The sequence below is a fragment of the Diprion similis genome, chromosome 6 (assembly GCF_021155765.1).
Source record: "Diprion similis isolate iyDipSimi1 chromosome 6, iyDipSimi1.1, whole genome shotgun sequence".
NCBI lineage: Eukaryota > Metazoa > Arthropoda > Insecta > Hymenoptera > Diprionidae > Diprion > Diprion similis.
The window spans coordinates 13,667,054-13,688,737 of NC_060110.1; the positions used below are offsets into that span (position 1 = coordinate 13,667,054).

Sequence of the window (21,684 nt, forward strand, 5' to 3'; positions counted from 1 at the left end):
GATTCAGCGATAAGAATTGCCGCTCATTGATTACCCGTCATTAGCTCTACAGGCAGCGGTAAATTGAATACCCTTGCATAATGACGTCGTTTCTTGCACAGATTTCCGCACGATTACACATTATTCACGATATTTGACTATACATTCTGCAAGTATGCTAATACACGGGCATCTGACTTACTTTGCGATGCTTCGGAGCGAATAGATTTTCCGAGAAAAGGGATTATCATTCGGTGCATTGTATGTCGCTGTCGGCTTTCTTGCGAACTAAATTTATCACCACGTTGCCGAGAACCATCGCGTGTCTAACCAGCTGATCATTTTATCGTGTAGGTACGAAATCCTTGCGGGGTGAGTGTTTAATATCAAAGTGTCAGATGTTCGGTTCATCAAGCATCCTCGCGTCAAACATCTGCCGTCCTCTCATCGCGCACGCAATGAATGAATTAAGTCAAATAATCGTTGTGATTATTAGCCCGATAATTAAACCTGCACTTTCTGGTTCAGAGGTAAAAATGGAAGCAGGAAATCACTCATCTTTGGTCTTCTCTGTAAATGCGGATCGTTCCCTTATGGTTGCAGAAACACTGTAACCCCTCGGCGAGTTCCAGTTGACGTCTGTCGCTCTTTTCCGGTTTGGTCTACATCGGAATGGGATAACTTCTGCCCGAAGCAACAGCGATTGTGGATGGCTGAAGTAATGATCTTGCATCGATGTAACGAATGACTTCCGCTTACCGTTTGCAACTGTCTTTCTTCAAACTCGACGTTGGCGTATACGCCGGAAAACTTTTTGCCATGATATCTCGTCAGAGTTTCTACTGTTCTTGCCAAAAACTTGTGCATTGGCGTAATAATATTTTTGCCACGTTACTGCATCAGAGACAAATGTATAATATGTTGGGTGTATATAGTGCAAAAAGGTTTTTCGCCAACAGAGCGAACCAAAGTTGTGCGCATTTATTCCAACCGGTCACAAAATCCAAATCATCTAATTAGCAAATTTACTCTGAATGTTGAATAGATTTTACTCACTCCTCGTCGTCGAAATATTGTTATCTAACCAGAAATTCGAGCGAGATATTTCTTGTCAAATTTGTGTCCTCTCGGACAGAATCTACAAGGTATACGCCATTGTTCCCCAGGCGATACATCATTCGGCAGAATATCACAGACGGTTATTTCTTGTCTATCTTGAAGCAACGAAGTTTGCTGCCAACTCTACCGGTGATTTAGGACAGCGGAAATGATTGGTTATAACGTCCCGAATGGCAACTGAATTTCCTCCAATAAATTTCCTAAATTAATAACTTGTGCAAGGTTTGCTTCAGTTTTTGTTTTATGAGCTGTCCTGAAATCAACGAATCGCAACCTTCCGCCTGTTTCTGTCGATTAACGAATTTCGGAATGAGCTTGGTTTTTGTCGCATTTTTTTCTTCTCCCTGCTGTAGGTACGCGCTTTTATAACATTTCGTGACCTATCCGAGAAACCACCTTCGTCTGAGATTGAAATCAAAGCATTCCCTCGCCAACTCGCGACTAATCAAATTCGACAATAGCCGAGATTGAATTCGGAAAATTACTCGTTGAGTATAACGTGAACCTGACGCTGGGTCGAAGGACGCATTATAGCCACCTATAATGAGGATTTTTGCTCGTTTCGATGATTTACCGGGCGAGATTTGAGTACAGTAAAACATGCACGATTCGTGTCAGACGGATTCAATATCCGACACATGATATATTCGATATATAATACGTATAAAACGTACAAGTTCGTATATTAAAATGATATCGACTTTGGAATGACGTCGCGACGTGTCGTGTTCGATACGTATATATCGCTCTCTTATTCTTCACTATTTATTACTTTTAGAAAGGAACGTCGACTGCTGCAGTATCCTACCTACCTACGAACCAGGTATGTTATACGAATATTTATCGTATCGATAACCTCCTGTCTTGAACTCGTAAATCCTTGTATTTTTCTCTTTGGAATTTGAGAAATAAAAACGAGAAGTCACGAAAACTATACATAATTCCTAACCAGCTTCGCGGCTTCCATAAATCTCCTTATATTCAATCATTGCTTTTTGCTGTTCGTTTTTTTTATCATCGTATAAAACACTTGTTTCTTGGATCAATATTCAATCTTGGCATGTAACGATCACCGACGAAATTGGAAGACTGAAATACAGTTTCAATCACGACTGGTTTTAATGACCTGCTGAATTCTATTTGCCGTTTCTCTGTGATAGTTTTTCAAATCGTTTCTATTTCTATCTCACATCAGCTACAATCGGCGCCAGTTTTTCAATGGGAACGAAACACTGATCCTCAGTCTTGAATCGCATTCACTTATACCAGTAAAACTTTTTCCCCGTCCTAAAATTATAGCCGCGGAAAATTTGTCACAAATGTCAATAGAGTTCAACAGACGATTATTTTTAGGCAATCTTAGGCACCGCCTCGTTTCACCGAGTGTCACACGAGTCGTGCTTTTCTCTACCATTTAGATTTTAGACGATTCCCTAACGACCCTGCAGGCTGAAGTCACGCGTTTGTCCCCACGGTGTCGTGGATGAGGACGGGGGTTTGGGGGAAACTGAAACGAGTCGGAATTGCGTTGAAACCATCAGAATTGATCGAACTACCACTGAACTTTATACACCGACCTAAAACGCTCGCACGCGACACCGATAAAACTGCGCAATTGTTTTCATAAATTATTAACTCAAACAACTAAACTCCCGAAGCTTTTGTCACCCAGTTCTGATTCAATTCTCGAATAGTATTTTTAAACGACTACCGTGAGGAAATAAATTGTATTAAATTTGTTAATCACTCTTGCTTCGTCTCAGGATCGCACTTCTTTATACCTTTTTATCGACACCGTTTATTAATGGACAACTTATCGACTGTTCGATCAATCGATCTCGGAGGTTCGCTTATTCAAAAATGTTCGAATGACAAGGCGTGTATAGCTGTGGAAAAAAAACAGAGTTTTTTTTTTTTTTATATGTAACGTGTCGAGATGTGTTCGCTCCCCTGCGACAACAGACGCGTTGAGAGATATTGTGTGGAGCAAATTGATGCCGATTCGTATCAATCAATACACGCTCGTCGAGTGTGGATTTGACAGCGGGTTAGCTGAACACCGGGTTCCGATTTGATTTACGCCCGTCATATATCCTCTGCACTCCTGTTTGGCGTTCGATAAATTCCCGATAATTTTTACCTCGATTTAAAAGCCAGGGGAAAGCCGCAAATGACACGTGCATGGCTTGTGGTATGCATGCCAAAGCTGAATCGGACGAGAATTCGGCATTCGACACTTTGCCATGTGTGCGATAAATTCGTGTGTGCGAAACGGATGAATTTTTAAATTCAATAAAACTCACCGAGCGCTCAAAAAGTCGATATTGTTATCCCAGAATTTTCAAGTATCACAGAAAGTTGATGTGAAGTTGAATTTTCACGTTATTTCATTCGCGGTATTATTGTCAACCGTTCCCAAAAAGCTGATACCATCTATAAAACCGGCAGAAATATAACAGACTAAATCGCCAAGGGTTCGCAAAAATATTTGATGAGAAATAGAGAGAGAAAGAGAGAGAGAGAGCGAGAGAGTGAGAGTGAGAGTGAGATCCGTTGAACGAAAGGGGTGGAAGAGTGAGGTAAGAGAGAGGATTTCGATTGAATAATTAATGTTTCATTACGGGGAAGCCTATAGGCTCTTTGCAAGCACGACTACCTATTTCGTACATTCAGAAAAGCTTGAGCACACAAAGTTTGAATTCAGCTTTTCACATATTTCCTATACCCATTCAAGTGCCGTGAAAAGAATTTTGTATCGAGGTATTGAGCCAGCTGGGCAATACTGCCTTACATCTCTGCGCAGCCGTGAAGTCCTGACCATTCGAATACATTCGAAGGAACATTCTTTTTGGTTTTACTTTGACGGTCATGGTTTTTTTTTTTTTTTTTTTTTATATTTTTAAACTTGAAACAACCTTTTGATGCGAAAGGTGAATATATCATTTGAAATCCATTGCGATGTAGAACGCATAAAGATACAAAAGAAATACCGAAACCGAAGCTTTGTTTGTAACAATTAATTAATCAGTCAACAGCATATTGCTAGGAATTTTTTTTTCACGCAGGACGCTTTACTCGATGATATGAAAAGTGCAGCCGAAACGCGCCGATTCTCCGAGATCAGTTCGTATAATATTCATCAGACGTCCCCTTTTGAAACATCCATTTTCTTCCCAATACGTGTTGACACACGCGAAATTGAGACACATTCAATTTTAAAGCGAGGCACGGCCGACGTTGCGCACCGTAGGCAGCGGGGAAAGTATAAATGACACGTGATAAGTCAGGGCAGGAGGGGTATTTTCCATTTGAAAGTATAGGGAACTCCGGTATAAGAAGATGCGACGTCCCGTCACATTTATCCATACCATACGAAAAAGCCGCCGTCCCAAGCCGGCATGCGTATAAGACGCAATTGCCTTTTCAATTTTTAATGCCCATGGAACACATATTGCCTTATACGTTTATTCCGTATCTTCCTTACGTCAAACTCGTACTGCAGCATATATCGATATGACACTGTGACGTATTCACACTGCTCGGATCATCCTCGGGATGATCTTATGCATATCTGCGTTGTGAGTATCTAAACTGAACGCGTTTTTCGATGCAAGAAGATACCTGAATGAATTTGGATATTGAAGGGAGTTGGATGATCAAAAATCCATACTGATTATTAATTTTATTACGAGATAGTCGTACAGTGAGTATTCGTGAAGTTTTAGTATTCCTAAGCTACGAAGATATCTGTGAAAATGTTAAATTAAAAAATGTTAGAATAATAAACAAAAGTTTTTTTTATACACATCGATACTTCGTTTTGAATTGTTACATAATGGTTTAAAGATAGGGAGGATTCCTCGAGATTTAAGTCAATGATGGTGGATTTTATTCCGAAGACAAAGTCGCTGAACTATTTTTTGGTGACGCGTTGTTGAATATTTGATTTTACAATAATTCAACGATATTGATTGAAATCAACAAATCGCGGAAAACATATTTTAGTGACTTCGCAGAAAGTAGTCTTTTGAATAACATGAGCCATCGTAGAGTAAAGTCCAAAAAATCTATCAAATTTTTAACCATGTTGAAATAGTTTGAAACCTCACCTCGGTATCTAAGCTTTCCCTCAATGCGCGATTATTTCGTAATAATATTAATATAAAGTATCGGTATTCGGTCAAAAACCAAAATCCTCTTATCAGGGATCTGAAATTTATCAAGCATCTGCTTGTTGCCATCGTTTAAAGTGCGGATATCAGAATTTGACAAAAAATTTCATAGCCAGGAACAAGAAGTAATAGAAAATTGTCTTAAAAAAGAAGAATTGCAATCTTGGTAGATCCGTGATAAGTCAAGTGATTTCTCAATGCGCTATCCAACAGTTCTCGTCACTATCGTGAAGTTATAAAAAAAAAAAAAAAAAAAAAAAAAAAAAAAAAAAAAAATTTGTCAAATACTTGCAATCATGTCGAGAGCATGAATTCTCTCTCCTTCTCCTTATTTCCTTCTCAGTTACCGAATTTTACCGGGCGGCAGTTTTATTTCGAAAGTTGTTGAGCAGAACGCTCGGCCGCCTTTCCCTCCGATTCGGGAAGCGAAACCTCGGCTCTCCCGGAACTTCTCGTTCTTGTTAACGTATAAGTAGGCTAAAGTAAACATTGTTCGGAGCGTTCCGTTGTGGGTAGGCATTTAATTAGGCCCGTGTTTAAGTGCGTGGGATTCTGCAGCTTGAGACAACGTCTTAGATCTCGCACACAATTCCCTTCGTGCTCAAACGCCGTGGTTAGTTGTGGCTGAAGACGGATCTCGAAGGTTTTGGGAAACCGACTTACCACGACCGCTAATCTCGCGTCAACCGTTAGCGCGCCCTGCTAGTCTGCCACACCGAATCTTGGGGTTCCTGTAATAAAGGATGAAGAAAAATCCACCTCCTTGTAAATCAGAAATACAAGTTAGAGTTTTAAAAATTGTTGTCGAAAAGAAAAAGTGACTGTAAAATAAACGACCAGATGCAAAGAGTTTTAGAAATTGATGTCGATTTAGTATCTGTTTATTAGGTCGTGAATGGAAGATTATGTTGGATGGTTATAAATCGGTTCCAAATGTAGAAGAAATTACTCTCTAATTTTTTTGGTTTTTTATTCTCAGCCCTCGGTCTTCGTGTAGATTGTATATTTCACACGAGTCGTGGGTGCTTCGATTTAATATACCTATTATTTTTTAATCACTTTTCAAGCTATCCAACGTCGTGTTTTATAGTTTTTATTTAAATAACATTGGAAATTTTTTTTTAAACATTGGAATCTTATATCTCGAGACCAGAACGTATTTTTGTGAGGAATTGAACGCTCTACAAAAAAGGTCTCATCACTTTATGATAAATCTACTCTTTCAAAATTTATTTATGGTCCTTAATACACAGTAATACACAAGCTTCGAAAAGATAAAAATTCCTTGAGGAATACCAGCCAAGGCTAGTCGTGGTTGAGAATCCGCGAAACTGCACGCCTGCGGTCTGGAGGGTTTTTGCATCTCGTGCTATATGCACTTTAGGCCCTGACAGTTTTAACGGGCACCGGCTACGGTAGGTACGTTATGCTCGAGGCGTATGGAAGTATGGATTTCTCATAAACTCGATCTACCCACTTCCCGGCTGGTACCCATAATTTCCAAAACACATATATTTAATTAAACAACCCCTCGAGTCGAGGTTAGCCGCGCTTGCGATAATCGCGATTCAACTTGCAGGTCTCGTTAAGCTCTTCGCCGGCACTTGCAGACCAATGGAAAAACCGGCTCGAAGAACAGCGGCCAATCAAAACGGGGCTATCGAAGGTACGAAAGGGCAGGCATGCGGAGCCTTGGCAAGCCTCCCGAGAAACGTATCGCGGCTGTGTACTGCATGTTCGCCGCAGTATCGTAACCGCGATCAGATATCAATGAAATTTGCATAAAAATCTATACAATGCCCACGCCGAGTTACACACCCACACACCGTAGGCCAGACACTTGTTCATTTCGAAATTGCAACCCGGTGTTATTTACTGCAGCTCCGGCAGGCATGAGTGATGATTAAAAATTTCCTCCCCTATCTTGAGCTACATTTACTTACCCCCGTTCTCGATAGAGGCAAATCACGACGCGAAAGAGTCCGGGTTAGCCCAGCCTTTCGGATACGGTCAGAAAGTGTCCCCTGGCACAGTTGTCAGCTACCCCTTTCTACCGGGGAGAGTTGGTAAGGCGTGGAGAACGAGCGTAGTCGATAAGGGAGTCCGACATCGGCGCATCACCGCTTTTCGCAACTTTCTGCACTACCGACAGGAGGGTTCGACTTCTCACCCCTTTTCGTGGGGCTTGCGAGAAGCGAGAAGCGAGAAGCTTTCGCGAGAGAATTTTAACGGTCGTTTGTCGTGTCTCCGTTGCATTGCGGCGTTATCGTCTCGACTGTGTATATAAGGTTATATGTATATACCTTCGTATAGATTGCGAGTGAGGGGCGTCGGTAGTTGAGCAATATAATTGCAATCATTATGCAAATACATTGTACCCACTGGCCTGTGTGTTACTACGCGTTTACACGCGTCGTTATAACTGATCGTTGACTATGAGAAATATCGTAGGTATCGTGCGAGTTTTGTATCTCGTATCGATATCCGCGCGTTGGGTTTATATTTTAAAACTACGCTGAGATTTTCATCAGAAATTTATTACCCTTCGTTCCACAAGGCGATACCGTAATGTAATAACACCCTCGACAATCTCTTGACGGGGAAAATTGCGCAGTGGTAGAAAAAGAAAACAAAGTAAGAAGTAATTTCAAGTTAGCAGAGAGTTAACAGAATATTGACACGACATGCGGGGAAAATAATATTCACTCTTGACAGCCAAAATTATTTTATCACGTCTCTGCGATTTCTTATAAGATAACTAAATATACAACTCTGAAAACGTCGCATCGATGCAACCAAAGAAACTACTATCTACTCCAATTATTATTCTTCTCGCCAAACAATTACATTTAAGACCTTTTTATAACGGAAAAGTTTGATACCGTAATTCGAAAGATTTCGTTGCGATTTCACAATCAGCCACGAAATACGTATACAAATTATTTTCGTTAAAAAAATAAAGTTCAATTTTTTTTCTTCTGTATGGATACACGCAATTCTCCTTTTGAAATCATTTGTCAAAATTAATTGTGGATCCAGCTATGATTTCATCGTCACCTAGGTACTCGGAATATAATAAAAAAAAAAAAAAAAAATCCTCTCACATGATTGGAATAGTTATTCCAAATTGACTACAATGCGATGATATGGTTAAGAAAATAGACAGCAATTTGAAGTAAATCTTCCGATATTATACGTGTATCCTTTTGCAGCTAAGGTTAAAAGTTCGTGACATCCATTGCGGCTGGTAAACTTTCCGATTGAATGTGAAGTATGAAAAGCGCGGGCATTATATTCGCGTTCGTCCGTTTTGCATGCGATTTGAGCACAATGCAAGCCATCGGAAGCCGTCTCGTACTACTTCCGCCGTCTGACTGCCTGTCTGTCTGTCTCCCCCGCATACACACCCTCTTCCACCCTCTTCCACCCTCACACACGTACGTACGTAAGTACGAGTATTCGCATATTTATTTGCCGCTATAGAAAAATACACAACGGTTTAGAGGGAGAATATATTCCTTATACGCGTTCTGTCACTCAGACGCGAAGTTTTGCATACGTCGGAAGGGAGGAAGGATCTGTGTTCTTTCCCTAGCATATCACTTTTTATACGACGAGTAAGACGCTGAGGCATATGTAAATGTCAATTCAGTGCCGTAGAGGACGCGCCAGCGTCAATCGATCGAAATCGCTCGAAATAATTTCATTCTGGTCGATGGTTTATTCTTATTCTTATTCCCATGTCCGATAATGTCCAGGCAAAGACCAGCCTCCGCACGACGATCGAGGAACGTAACGAGACTGACGATTGGAAGTCGGAGCACAGACGAATTCGCGGATCTGGACGGGTGACAAATGGTCCTGGAGTTGATTGAGTATCGGCACGCCAGACACGCGAGGCTGATAAATAAATGAATCCGGTCCTCCTGGGGCGCATCTTACATCTTACGCGGAATACAAAGCATTAATAGATACGTTTCCACCTCATACGAACTCGCTATGTACATACCTACTCTCTGTCTTATACTCGCCTCCATCTTCGCCATACGTTTCCGTCCACTTTTCCGCGATGAAAATAAACGAGGGGCTGCCCGCACCGCTATCGATTTATTCCCGCAGGGTAAGCCTCGGAATCCCGGAGTATCGTTGCTTGAAGAAATTAGCCGACATCCTGCACGATGTTCATGGTATTCATTGAATTTTCAAATTTGTTCACCTGTAAAACGGTGAGTCATCTTACGGGGTTTGGATCCTTTAAAACAGTCAAACTGACGTCTGAAAATTGCGAGTAAATGCGAACGAAAAATTCGTGCTAGCGATATTATATTGGAAAATGATACTCGTCAAGTTTTTCATGGAAACCTAGTTGATTCGTCTCTTCCCGAATCTAGAATATCAAATCAAAACAATCAGATTACCGGAATCCGTTCGAGTCAAGAACCAAAGAAATCGTTAATTACAGGCATCCCTTAGATGTCATATGCGTCTGACGAGTTCAACCCCCCGCCTGTATTCACGATCATACATGGAGATGTAATACGGTACCGTATACAAATGGCGGGTAGACCATAGCTGGTCATCCAGAAACTCGAGGGCTTATTACGGGCGCGCGATGTCGAGAGCAAACAAAAGTCAAAGGCAAACTTATATGGGAGTATGTAGGATACGCGTACCCCGCCTGACGAGTGTTCCTACGAACGCGGGCGGGCATAATCTCCACATGACAGCAAAGCTCCAGTGACATGACGACCGGTAATAAGAAAGGGTTAGCCCGGAGGCCTAATGTAACACACCCTCGAAACACGAGGGTGAAATAAAAATAGTATCCAAGTTGTGAGTGGGTATGCGCCGCGGGGTGGTGGGCGGGTAATATAGAGCTTTTGGTATCATTATCATATCACGTGAGAGCATGTATGCTTGTCAGAGAAAGATGGGTGTTGGTGTCGGGGGAAGGGTGGCAAGGGGGAGGGGGGCGGGCGAAGAGAGGTGAAGAGGGGTGAGATGGGGAGGGAAGGGGAGGGGAGTAATGTATGTGTAATATTTTTAATTGTTGACATTAAAATGTGTCCCCCTCGGTTTTTTCTTGTTAGCGTTACGGCGGGTGGCGGAACGAGGGATTGTAGGGTAGGTTGGCCGGCTTCTGCTGGTTGGCATGCTCGCCCTACCCAACCCTGGGATGTTATTTATTTTCCGCTTAAAGAATTGTTCATGTGTCTCATCAAACGAATGACTTTGGGTCAGAGCTTGGAATTTATGATACGGAATGAAACGGAATGAAATGGACGTCGTTGGCATTTCCTAATCGTCCGGAGTGATGCTCTCTCTGTAATTTAACGGACCTTATTTATAGTTTGATAATAATTTTTTTTTTTTTCACGTTCTTCGTTTTTTTTTTTTTTTTTTTTTTTTGAGATTAAAAAGGAAAAACGCCTCGGATATCAGCGCAACTTTACCGATTACGAAAGCACGTCGTCATATAACTTTCCAACCCCTTCGGTCATTCAGTCCTCAGAAATCCTCGCACGATATCAACTGGTAAAATTTACGTACTCCATAAGGTTAGTTAATTTCACATCACGCTATTTTTTTGAAAATAATTATAGTCCCTCCTATTTCATCCGCCAGAGTTTGCTGTTCCACAAATCGCGCAAGACTTATACCTATAATAAAAAAAAAAATAATGATAATAATAATAATAAATCCGTCGCTGGTTTCAGGATCACGTTTGTCGTCCGTGCAAAGTTGAGAAATGTATGATACCTGCGACACTCGGCATAGAATTTAATTAAATGTAAGCGAAGAGTCCTAACGTGACCTTATCCCGCGTTACGATTTGATGGTAGAACTCTAATGAGCTATAAAACGGATATCTAGTCCAGCGCATCAGGAGCATGTGTGTCTGAGAACTGTTTTACCCTAATTACGAAACAATGGGTAATCCGAATCAACGAGCCATAGATCAAACATTCCAGACTCGCTGAATGTACTTTCCATGGTTCACTGAGCCCATTTCTAATCTCTCCGGTTGTCGTGCGGAGCAAAAATTTAATCGGCATAGTCGGGCATGCTACTCTCGAACGAAAAAAAGATAATCATTTTTTCATGAACATACTCGACGAAATACAAGCCTATCATTTGAACTACTTCAAACCTTGCGTTTCTCGACATTGATGAAAATAATACCAACCTATTTTGAATTCAGGTGTATCAGGAAAGAGGATTCATCCATGAAAATTTCCACCGTCTGTGCAGCAAAGATATTTACAACAGGCGAAACTTTGTGTCGTTTCCGTCAGTTCAGAAATTCGTCTGTTAGACGTTTTCCCTTTAATGATGGATCGAAATGACTGTTTGTTCATTTATAGAATGGTTTTTCACGATTTCAGCCACGCCACCGTTACAACCGTCAAGTAAACCCACATAAGGACGATGGAGTGATTGTACTCCAGCAGATTATAATGAACAGCATTTGTCTCTGAAACAAATATACATGTATATACATCGAGATTGCACGAATCGTTTAGCAGGTATTAACCGCGTACACAAAAGCTTACCGCCGCAATGCAATCCAGCGATCTTGTGAGGACAGAAGCAATCAAATACGTAAACTTTTAGATAACGGATCAACACCGCCATGACGGCCGGGGGCTCGCCACTCCACCCAGTCATTACAATTACTCGTTATTCTACGTAGACTCATGGTGTACGCGTTATAAATACGGACAGAGCTTTACACGGGGATTCGTTACAAGTCAAAATATTTCACCGACCTTTCGCTATCTCCTCCCCTGGAGCAGTGATGTATTCGCAATAAACTAATTAGATGGCACCTCGAACAGAGGCGTCCAGGTGTTGGGCTCAATCGTTGATTAGCTACTGATTGCCTCGGTGATTTTGCAAAACCACTCACGAATAATGAGATCGCGAGATACGATCCATGCCCTTCTCGCCAGAGGTGGGGTGGATAAGTGGGGTGTTGAATTGGGCAGGGAAGCCGCGTATTAACGGCATCCAACCCACCTTATTACACCTAGGTATCGAGGACACTCCGTACCCACTCACGGAGAAGATTCAACACGAATGGCTTCGCCACCGCCATATGGCCGTTAGTTGTTCGTTGTTCATTTTATTGGCTCCGCTATAACCAGATAACGGAGTTGTCGCGAAGCTCTTTTAATGTCTGTATTTTGTCAAGCTTGTTTAACGATTAGGGAAGGTTAACTCTTTCTCCGTAAGGGACTGACGCACACGTCAATTACCGAACCGACTTTGGTATACATATTAAGTCGTTATACTGACCTTTGTACCAAATACTGCTTATCGAGTGATTCTTTTAAAATTGTTAAGAAAACGATATTTTCAGAATAGAGTATATCAAAGTGAACACTCAAAATCGTTTATCATTTTCATGAATTGTACGGACGAAGAAAATTAATGACATTTATCGTAACTTGGAGGAATTTCATTGGCTCAGCGAAGAACGATTTTAAAATTAAGTAACTATTATAATATATAATCGTCCAATTGTACGGAGAAAATATGGACGCAACAAATTTCATTTGTTGCTCCAAAAGTTTCTTCCTCCACTTTAAACCGTCACAATCAAACAGAATGTTTATTGCGTACAAAAATATCTCTGACCCAAGAAAATACTTAAGCAGGTAAGCTTAGTCCACTCGATGTGTAAAATCGCATCTAATGTCAAAAATTCGAATAATTATTTCCTCTGTAATAATAATTTCCATTAGTGAAACCACCAAGCTCAAGCTGCTTGAGCATATCTTTTGTCAGTGTAACGTATCGATCAAATCATTAGCTCGCTTCCCACACATTTACGTTCACCCAGCTGTACATAAGATTGTAGGATACACACAATGACACATAAAATTTTATTACACCGGCGCAATGCGTTTAATGAGTCGAATTACCCAAATGCACATGACAACAGCGTGTCCACCGGTCGTTGCATACCTATCACAATGAGCAGCACGCGTTGATACCGGTAACGCATATTGGAAAAAGTGACATTTTTAAGATGGTATCATGCCTGGCGTAGGCATATATTTTGATGGGCAGTAAGATACATAGTTTGTCCTACCCTCGACATATGATCCTGTAGAGCGTATCACCGTCTAATTCGAGTCCATTCGACTCTCTCTCTCTCTCTCTCTCTTTCTCTTCGTATTTCTGTAATTAGGTAGTTTTTCGGAGTGAAATGATACCCGGTATTCTCGTATCTTGGTTTCACCGCCCTTATCTTGATATTTTTACGAGGCCATTTTTCGCCGCAGCGTCGTATCCTCTGTTTATTTTCCATTTTAGTTTGGTTCGAGACCTTTGAGAGGTATTTTCCCCCCTTTTTTTTTATCATACCTATATACGTTCCAATGTCCACGAATCCTTTATTAATTAGGATTTCAGGCACGGCAGTTTATTCCTGCGTAAAAAAGACTAAAAATTGCATTGAAATGGTTGGGATATATTACATATGAATATTTGTTCGTAAAATTGGTTTGGTGTATTAGGTAAGTGAATTTATATAAATTTCTTAGAAATATATCGTATACATACTTTCTGAATGAAATATCAAATCTTTTTCACAGGAAAACTTTGGAATAATGTTATTTACTCGCGATTAACGGTCTGCCAGGACAGAGCGCGAAAACTGAGAATTATTTCTGTACCTTCTAATGAGAGACCTGTCAAAGGATCCATTAACCGTTGGATTATTAATGAAAAAAATAGTTTCACGCCTTGGTCGTTCACGCGAGGTTGTGGCATACCTCTAATACCTCTGTATATATATATGACGACATTCTCATTTTGCCTGATTGAAAAATGTCCCACTTGGAACATCCATTAAGTCATATCGGCAAAGATGATCCTTTTGTTGTCACTAGTTTGCATGGTAATATACCGTTTTCGTATATTCCGTACAGAGCAACACGCGCGGAACTAACGCCGGTTGGATTCCTGCGCTGTATTTGTACAGTAGGGTGTAAACGACGGCATTGCACTGACCTAAGTGACGCCTGACGTATTCCCAGTAATTATTCACACTTTTAACATTAATTGATACTGATTACTTTGCCCGCGCGACGGACTCGGCAGTCTGCAGCCAGCTCGCCCACCAGACTAAAAGCCTTTTCATTGATAAACGATATTTCTTCGTCGTGTAACGTAAGGCACACCTATATTCATTTTTTCAAACGCTTTTATAACAATGCCTGACGACCTTCGGGATCAATCAACGAAATTCTCCGACTAGACGTGAACCGTGCGATGAAACGAATGTAACCTATACCAATCCTGAAACTTTGACTGTAACGTTGTGCAAAAGTGAGTTAATTTCCTCGGGCAATTTAGTTCGGCATATGGGCGAAGAAAATTGTACGTATGTATAGATCTCCTCTTCTCTCCTCTCCACTCCTCGAGCCTCACGCCCCGCGTCGCATGTGGTTGGCAGGAGCATCTAACCACATGGTAGGAAATGGGCAACGCTTTGATGTATGGAAGATGCCAGGAGAAGGATGCTACGGTATGTTGTCGATTCGTCTTCCTGCGCGCAACATCTTTCGCCAATCCTTCCATCCTTTCCCAGTTATAAATGAAGACCTACCATCCTGCACATCGACCTGGCAGGCCGCAGATTGCTCTGCTTTCTCGTCTACTCAATTTATCTATCGGTTCCATCTTCCCACTTTGCAGGGAATAAAGGATTTTCGTACACGCGCACGGCGGCAGCTTTTCAACAATCTTCAAATTTTAACACTACTAGTTACCAATTAATCAACGACAGTCTGCGTCGCGAGCCTGCCGAAGAGATTCAGGCTAAACAAGGGCTGCAAGCACCCTGCAGCGCGGCCGACCGACGGTTAAGGCTTTGGGGGGCGGGGGGGAGCACAAGAGTGGTGGGAAATCTTAACGCCAGGCGTATCCTCTCGGGAGCTAAGTGTGAGGAGAATTACAGGAACCCTTGATCTCAAACTGCCGTGGTATCTCCCTAATAATAAACTATAGTAAACTTAATCCCCAATGCTCCTATAAGTTAGTCCCTTTCAACGCCACAATAATCTGTGTGAGCCTAGCATGCTTCGTCTATACGCAGTGCCTTCCAATTAGACATATAATATTAATCATACAGAGTCCTAGAAAAAGTCCTTCGGCTATTCCACTGGAGCATCTGTACCAACCATACATTAAAAACTGGTATCAATGCACCGATTTTCACAAATCTGCATCAGGAAAAACATAGCTGACCTCATTTCCGAACATTTCTTTACAATTAATGAGTGTTCGAAAGAGTTGACTAAAATAATTTCAATTTTCGATCAGGGATAATAGAAATACTTCAGAAAAGGAACACGTGAACAGTGGCTTTATTTTATTGATATTAACAGAAACACAGATTTTACATGATTTTTATAGAAGAAAGCAGGAGGAGGCACACATATTTATTCCTCAACATCCTCTACGGTAATTCTTCTTCCTCTTGTCGTTTGAAAATAGCGTGACTTCCTCAGATCGAGAAATAGCAAGTCAATACTTGAAATAATGTAGTCACAGCTGGAGGTGCAGTTCTGAAAAGATAAGGAACTCGAGTTAGAACGGTCTGAACACCCGTTGGATGATTTTAGGTGAGCTTGGTTGAGTATTCCGGTGCTTGGTAGGCAGATGCAATGTGGATGTGCCTATGGGTGGGTATTACACAGGTATAGGCACACAGCCCCCCTCCCCCCGTAAGAGACGCCTGGTTCGACCTAAGCGGAGTAAACTTCGTCGGCCAAGATTCATCCTCTCAGCACCCGCGTAGATTTATGGCCATAAATTTCGACCTAATAAGAAGTAAACGGAGCAGCTCGAGGTACCCAACCACCATCGTGCAGCCACTACACCTTCGCCCAAGGTCCCACCGTCTTTCGAGTTCACCTTTACCTACTATAAAACCCACCACCCTGTTATACCGCCGACTCACCTACACGGTGATCATGCTGATGATAATCATAACAATAATGACCTTCCGCTCGTTATATTATGCCGCGTGTAATAATGCACATATTTGGCATGCCTTTATACCCAGGCGACGTTAATTTACCACCGTATCCATGCAGCATTAATTGCTCAAGACTCCAACTCGAAATTGACTCGAACTCTAAGAGTCCCCGCATTCAAGTATTATATGTCATGTGTAGGTATACAACGAAGCTTTGTCGTTGGGGTCCACGATGGGATTGACAAATTCCAAAACAATAAGTAATTCAATGATCAAGCCTAGGACCTTATAGTGCAGCCTGTGCAGCGTTAAATTCGGAAGGGGACACGTGGCGTCGTCTTGGGACTTAGGAGAAAGCCGTTGCTCGGTACTGTGCACCAGGTCTAAGGGCACGGAGGCAGAAAACACTGACCAATAAATTTCGCGGCAACTGTCTCTTACTTGTAATTAAACACACAATTTAAACGCCCCGTTAATGTCCGCGGGCTCGAACCCGAGGCCATCGCCTGGCCCCCCTTCTCGTCTGTCTAACGCTACAACCGGAATTCCCTTCATCCCTTGCTTCGCGTACTTGTGATATACGCACGCGGTATCGAGCCATCGAACTTAATTAAGGCTGTGGACCTTGTAGTTTTCAGGGACACGTGATCGCCGTGTTTTTTTTTCAGGGTTGTTAAGACTTGACTGAAGTGCAGCTTCGAGCGTCGAGTTTGTCGTAATGGTGGGCTCGTAACGCGAAAAACAAGCCCTAGAATGAAATTCTAGGCGTATACTTTTAGAATTCAAGTAATTAGCACATGTCCGGACATATTGAGTTGATGCATGCATCGTTGCGAATCTCACAGCAGTATAATTTGTTGATTCCTGTATTCATGGAACACCTGACAAGTGTGTCTGAACACACTTTATCAAGTAGGTAATAAATGCTTGTGTGCGATCAAATAGAATCTGTCTACGTTATCAGATCGATGACGCGTGTTGCGTCAACGTCATTGACGATGAGTTAGCATCGAGTGTTGCGTATCCCAATTATAAGTTTAATTAATTGAAACTGATAACAACGGTTTTTGTAAACCCTAAATGTCTTGAATAATCAATAGTACGACTGGAAGATACATCGACCTATTCCAATCGATTCCAGTAAACTCTCGATCAACGTTTAAGGAAGTTTTCATTGATCAATTACTTGAGATTTTCCATAGAATATTCTAGTATGTTTCACATTTTATTACGGCATCTTAGACAACGGCCTCCGTGGCGCAATTGGCTAGCGCGTTCGGCTGTTAACCGAAAGGTTGGTGGTTCGAGCCCACCCGGGGGCGTTTAGTTTTGCCCTTTTTTCAAATAAAAGCTCGGTAAGAAGAAACAAGGAACCATCCGTATCAAGTCATTATTCCGGAATTATTTTTGGAAATAATGTTACTAGATCACCCCATTCAGTTTCACAAATCGTCTCTAGAACTATCCACAAAAAATGCAGATGACAGTAAATCGCCGGTCGGTAGAAATTTCTTTCATTCAGAGCAAAAACGCTTGTCGAACGAAGCTCGCAATCCCTCGACTCAAACACTCTCTCAAAACGAATTTCTGAATTCGAACGATTGCGCAAAAAATAGCTTTGGTGCAATACCTGAGACCACCTTCGCAACGGCGCCGTGGCTTAGTTGGTTAAAGCGCCTGTCTAGTAAACAGGAGATCGGGGGTTCGAATCCCCCCGGGGCCTGGTTCAAACCTCTACTTGGATCCTTAATTTTTTTCGCTTTATTTTTGCTTCGATCTAGTAAACATTTGCATTCATATTTCGAAATAGAAGCGCGAGGATCGATATCGAGGCGACCAATCACGCCAAGACAGACGCTACGAAGACAATTTTGAATTTCGAACGTTCGCTGCTCGCGCGTCACGTGGTCGGCTGCGCGTTCTCACGTTGGCCAAACTGGCTAGTTACTTCAGTCAGCTGTGAGTGAGTGAGACGCGCGAGTGAGAGAGAAGCCGTGTTTTGTTGTGATCATGGAGTCGAGCACGGACACGTTGCGTCTCAACGATACGAAATTGTTTAAAGTGATAAAAGAAACGGTGCCAGGCGACGGCACGGAGACTCTGAACATCATCGAGATCCGGGACAACGTTTTGTACGTCTGGAATAGCAACGAGAGCTGCATCTTGACCTTGAACATCGGAGCGGCGCGCGGGAAGACCGGCGACGATGTTGTTTATCAGGTATTTATCGATCCTTTGACATTGTTTTCGACAATGAGGCTGATTATTTTGTGTATTCCTAATCTAAAGCGCGAACATCATTCTTTGTGGATAAGAATTGTGATCCGCTCTCACATTCCGCGGTTCCTAACCTCTCTAACCTCACTTATTCATGCCTCTTGAGTGCGGAATGCGTCAGTAGACTTTGGCTGAGATTTTGTTTGAGGTTAGTTGATTATTCACCTCGATTTGTAGTTTGTGACATTCTTTCAACGGCTGGTACTTATTTTACTAGCTATATTGTGTGATTTCTATTTCATTACTTTTCACCGTCGCTCACGTTAATACTCCTCACCACTTCGCTCTATGTTTTTGTCTGAAATTTGAGAAAGCTTTAGGATTCATTCTCCGGACAGAAACCTGATGCTTTTTAAGAACTCCAGAGAAACTTGAGCTGACTGAAAATTCTTGATTGTATTTATGCGAATCATTTGTATGCGTTAAATCGGTTGATTGACACGCATTAAACACAATTGTTGGTACAAAAAGCTCAATAAGAGACAGGAATGGCAAATAAGCCACATTGATTACGATATCGCTGCGTATAAAACATCCGTCGAGTCAGAAACATGAAATGCGGTATACCGAACCCAGGGACCATCGAGACTGCAGACAGCCTGTGATGTCGTCGTAGCCTCAATGCAGGAATCAGTGTGGAAAGCAGTTCTTTGGTCCGGAACTGACAACAAGGAAAATTTAACATCAGTTATCGACAAGCCTATGGCACTAATATCAATGTTAAAAAACATGACTAAAGTTTATTCGACACAATCGATGGCCTATTGCTTGCCTGTAATTATTTCAGTGGGAATCGACGACAGCATGCAAAGCCTGGCGGAAGAAAATTAGCTGTCTACAGTTTGCGAAGCAAAAAACTTCAGTCGTTTTTGAACCATTCTTATCATGTCACTTGCTTGCCGATATTCATCAATGATATCTATTATTAATTTTGTTATACCAGTATTTTTCCAGTAAGACATCGTTTTGCTCAGTTGAAATACTATTTTGATTAATAAGCAGTATTTTCAATATTATAACATTAAAATTTCTTTTTCGGTTCTTACCGATTTATGAGCTTCCCGTTCGTTTTCGGAATTTACAAATCCCAAGTTTTTTGGTATGTATATAATATTCACGGTTTTCGATGGTGAATGAATGATTATCGAAAAACTTGTTACACTTTTAAATTCTGTTGAGCAAGTAATAAATCTGTTAATTATATTATAAATACCTCTACAGAGCATCAAGTAACTTTTATTTTGTACAACAAAAGTTAACAAGCTATCAATGTATATCATATTTATAATAATCCACAGTATAGATTATTGTTTCGATATTTCTGAGACACGTTATGAAGTGCTTTTCACGGGGCTGCAGTAATAGAGCTATTTCATAACTTCAATGTAAAGACGTTCAAGATTTATTTTTCTTTTTCTTTCAAGAAGGTGATAAATTGCTCCCATCTGCATGTACATATTGCTATATGTACGAATGTATATAGTCGACATCTCCCCATTGGAATTGCCTCTGTTCGAAATATTCTGAATATTACATATCTGCTACATTGAAACGTTAAATCATAATTTATGCTTTGATTTACACTCCGACGCATCTTTTATTAGATTTTCATTTATTGGAGGGTGGAAATTGGCTGGTATACAAAATTCTCCTCACGTTATGTAACATATTATACGTTATCCTCCGTTTCGGTCTTACCTTTTATTCCCCAACCAATTAGACATATTACCAAGACAGGGGTGGTTCAAGATTTGCTATCCAGTATTCAGTATTTTATATTCATACCGTAGATTTGTTATTAAAAAAGAATTCAAAAATTACACACGACAGACGCGAACGACGTCATTCTCAGGCTTGCCAATCGCACGCCAATTGTTCTTCTCACGATAGACGAGCCAAGTCGAATGTTGATTCTGTGTGGGAGTCTTTTGAACCGGATTCAAATCCGAGACTACACCCCACGTGAGTTTTTCAATACGCAAATTCGCGAGGATGGCCCAGCGGGGCGCACCGAATGGACTATTTCCCTTATTTATCGCCTTTGTGCTCCACACTGTATCAAACTCCGATATGTTTTCGCACGCATCTCTGGAGACCGCGGGGGGTTCCGTAAAAATAGGGACGAAGAAGGAGCTGGGGGAGTACAGTGGATATAATAAGAATATGTGAATATCTTGAAATCGAAGAAACCCTCGTGCCAATGACTGCGACGCGGCGACGTTTGGTTCTACCTTCGTCCGCAATACTCACTCGTTGCATATTTTACCCCACGTGCATAATATCTCTCGTGTTATTCTCGTGTGATTACAGCCATTTTTCGATAGCGATTTCGGCCGGGGTGAAGATGCAACTGTGCGGAGGAAGCTCAAGCTTTAACGCGAATTTACCGGACCAAAGGGGTCACGAGGGCGCCTCCTATCCAAACTTATTATACATACATCTCGATAAAAGTATTTCATTCGATTTCAATTTCTGCGTAAAACGTGGAGCGCATTAAAACCCCTGTACATGCAAAGCTGCTGGTAAGAGGGGATGATAATTTATAGGAAATGGGTTGTTCGACGCTCAGATGTAATTTAATTAAAATAAATGTCGTCCGCGAAAAGGCGAACCAACACCATGGCAAATAAAATGCAAATTCAGACCCTTTTCCCTCCTCCGTGTAGGTACATGACACGTATGTGCGGGCATATATTCGACTGCACGTATACACCCGATGTGCGTAAATGTGCCGTGCAGCCTTGCGGTCGTTCGCCGCGATATCCCGTCGGCTGTAAGGGATGGTCGAAATCCAGGGGTGCAGGCTGCCTCCATACCTACATGCTTTCTACTTCTCTCCGTTTGCCTCTCATCGACGCTTTGGCCAAACCCCTCGTCTCCCTCGTCCCCCTTTAGCTCTGTCTCTTCTTCTCTCTTCATGAAATTTTACACGCAGCAAATAATTCGCTGAGGCGGACCGCAATTTTTATCTCTTCGAAGGTAGATATATATGTGAATAATATATATATATATATAATATATACATATACAACTGTACGAAAATCCCTTCACGGTAGAAGGGCCAGTTTTTAAATTAACGATCAGTCGTGATCTGTCGTGCGGGTTATTATTTAATCAGAGGCATACGATAAATAGCAATTTCGT

General features: G+C 41.5%; 1 protein-coding gene and 2 non-coding genes across 3 annotated transcripts in view; all 3 read left to right on the forward strand.

Moving 5' to 3' along the window:
* Positions 1–17,511: 17,511 nt before the first annotated feature.
* Trnan-guu lies at positions 17,512–17,585 on the forward strand. The gene has a single exon. It is a non-coding gene; the product is annotated as a tRNA-Asn (tRNA).
* A 327-nt stretch (positions 17,586–17,912) lies between these two features.
* Positions 17,913–17,986, forward strand: Trnat-agu. Its single transcript has one exon. It is a non-coding gene; the product is annotated as a tRNA-Thr (tRNA).
* Positions 17,987–18,244: 258 nt separating this feature from the next.
* The window catches only part of LOC124406907 (nuclear pore complex protein Nup88), a 101,378-nt gene continuing 97,938 nt past the window's right edge, over positions 18,245–21,684 (forward strand). Inside the window, exon 1 of the mRNA XM_046882584.1 lies at positions 18,245–18,483. Coding sequence (XP_046738540.1) covers positions 18,274–18,483 — 210 coding nt within the window. The 5' untranslated portion in view covers positions 18,245–18,273. The remainder of the gene's footprint in view (positions 18,484–21,684) is intronic.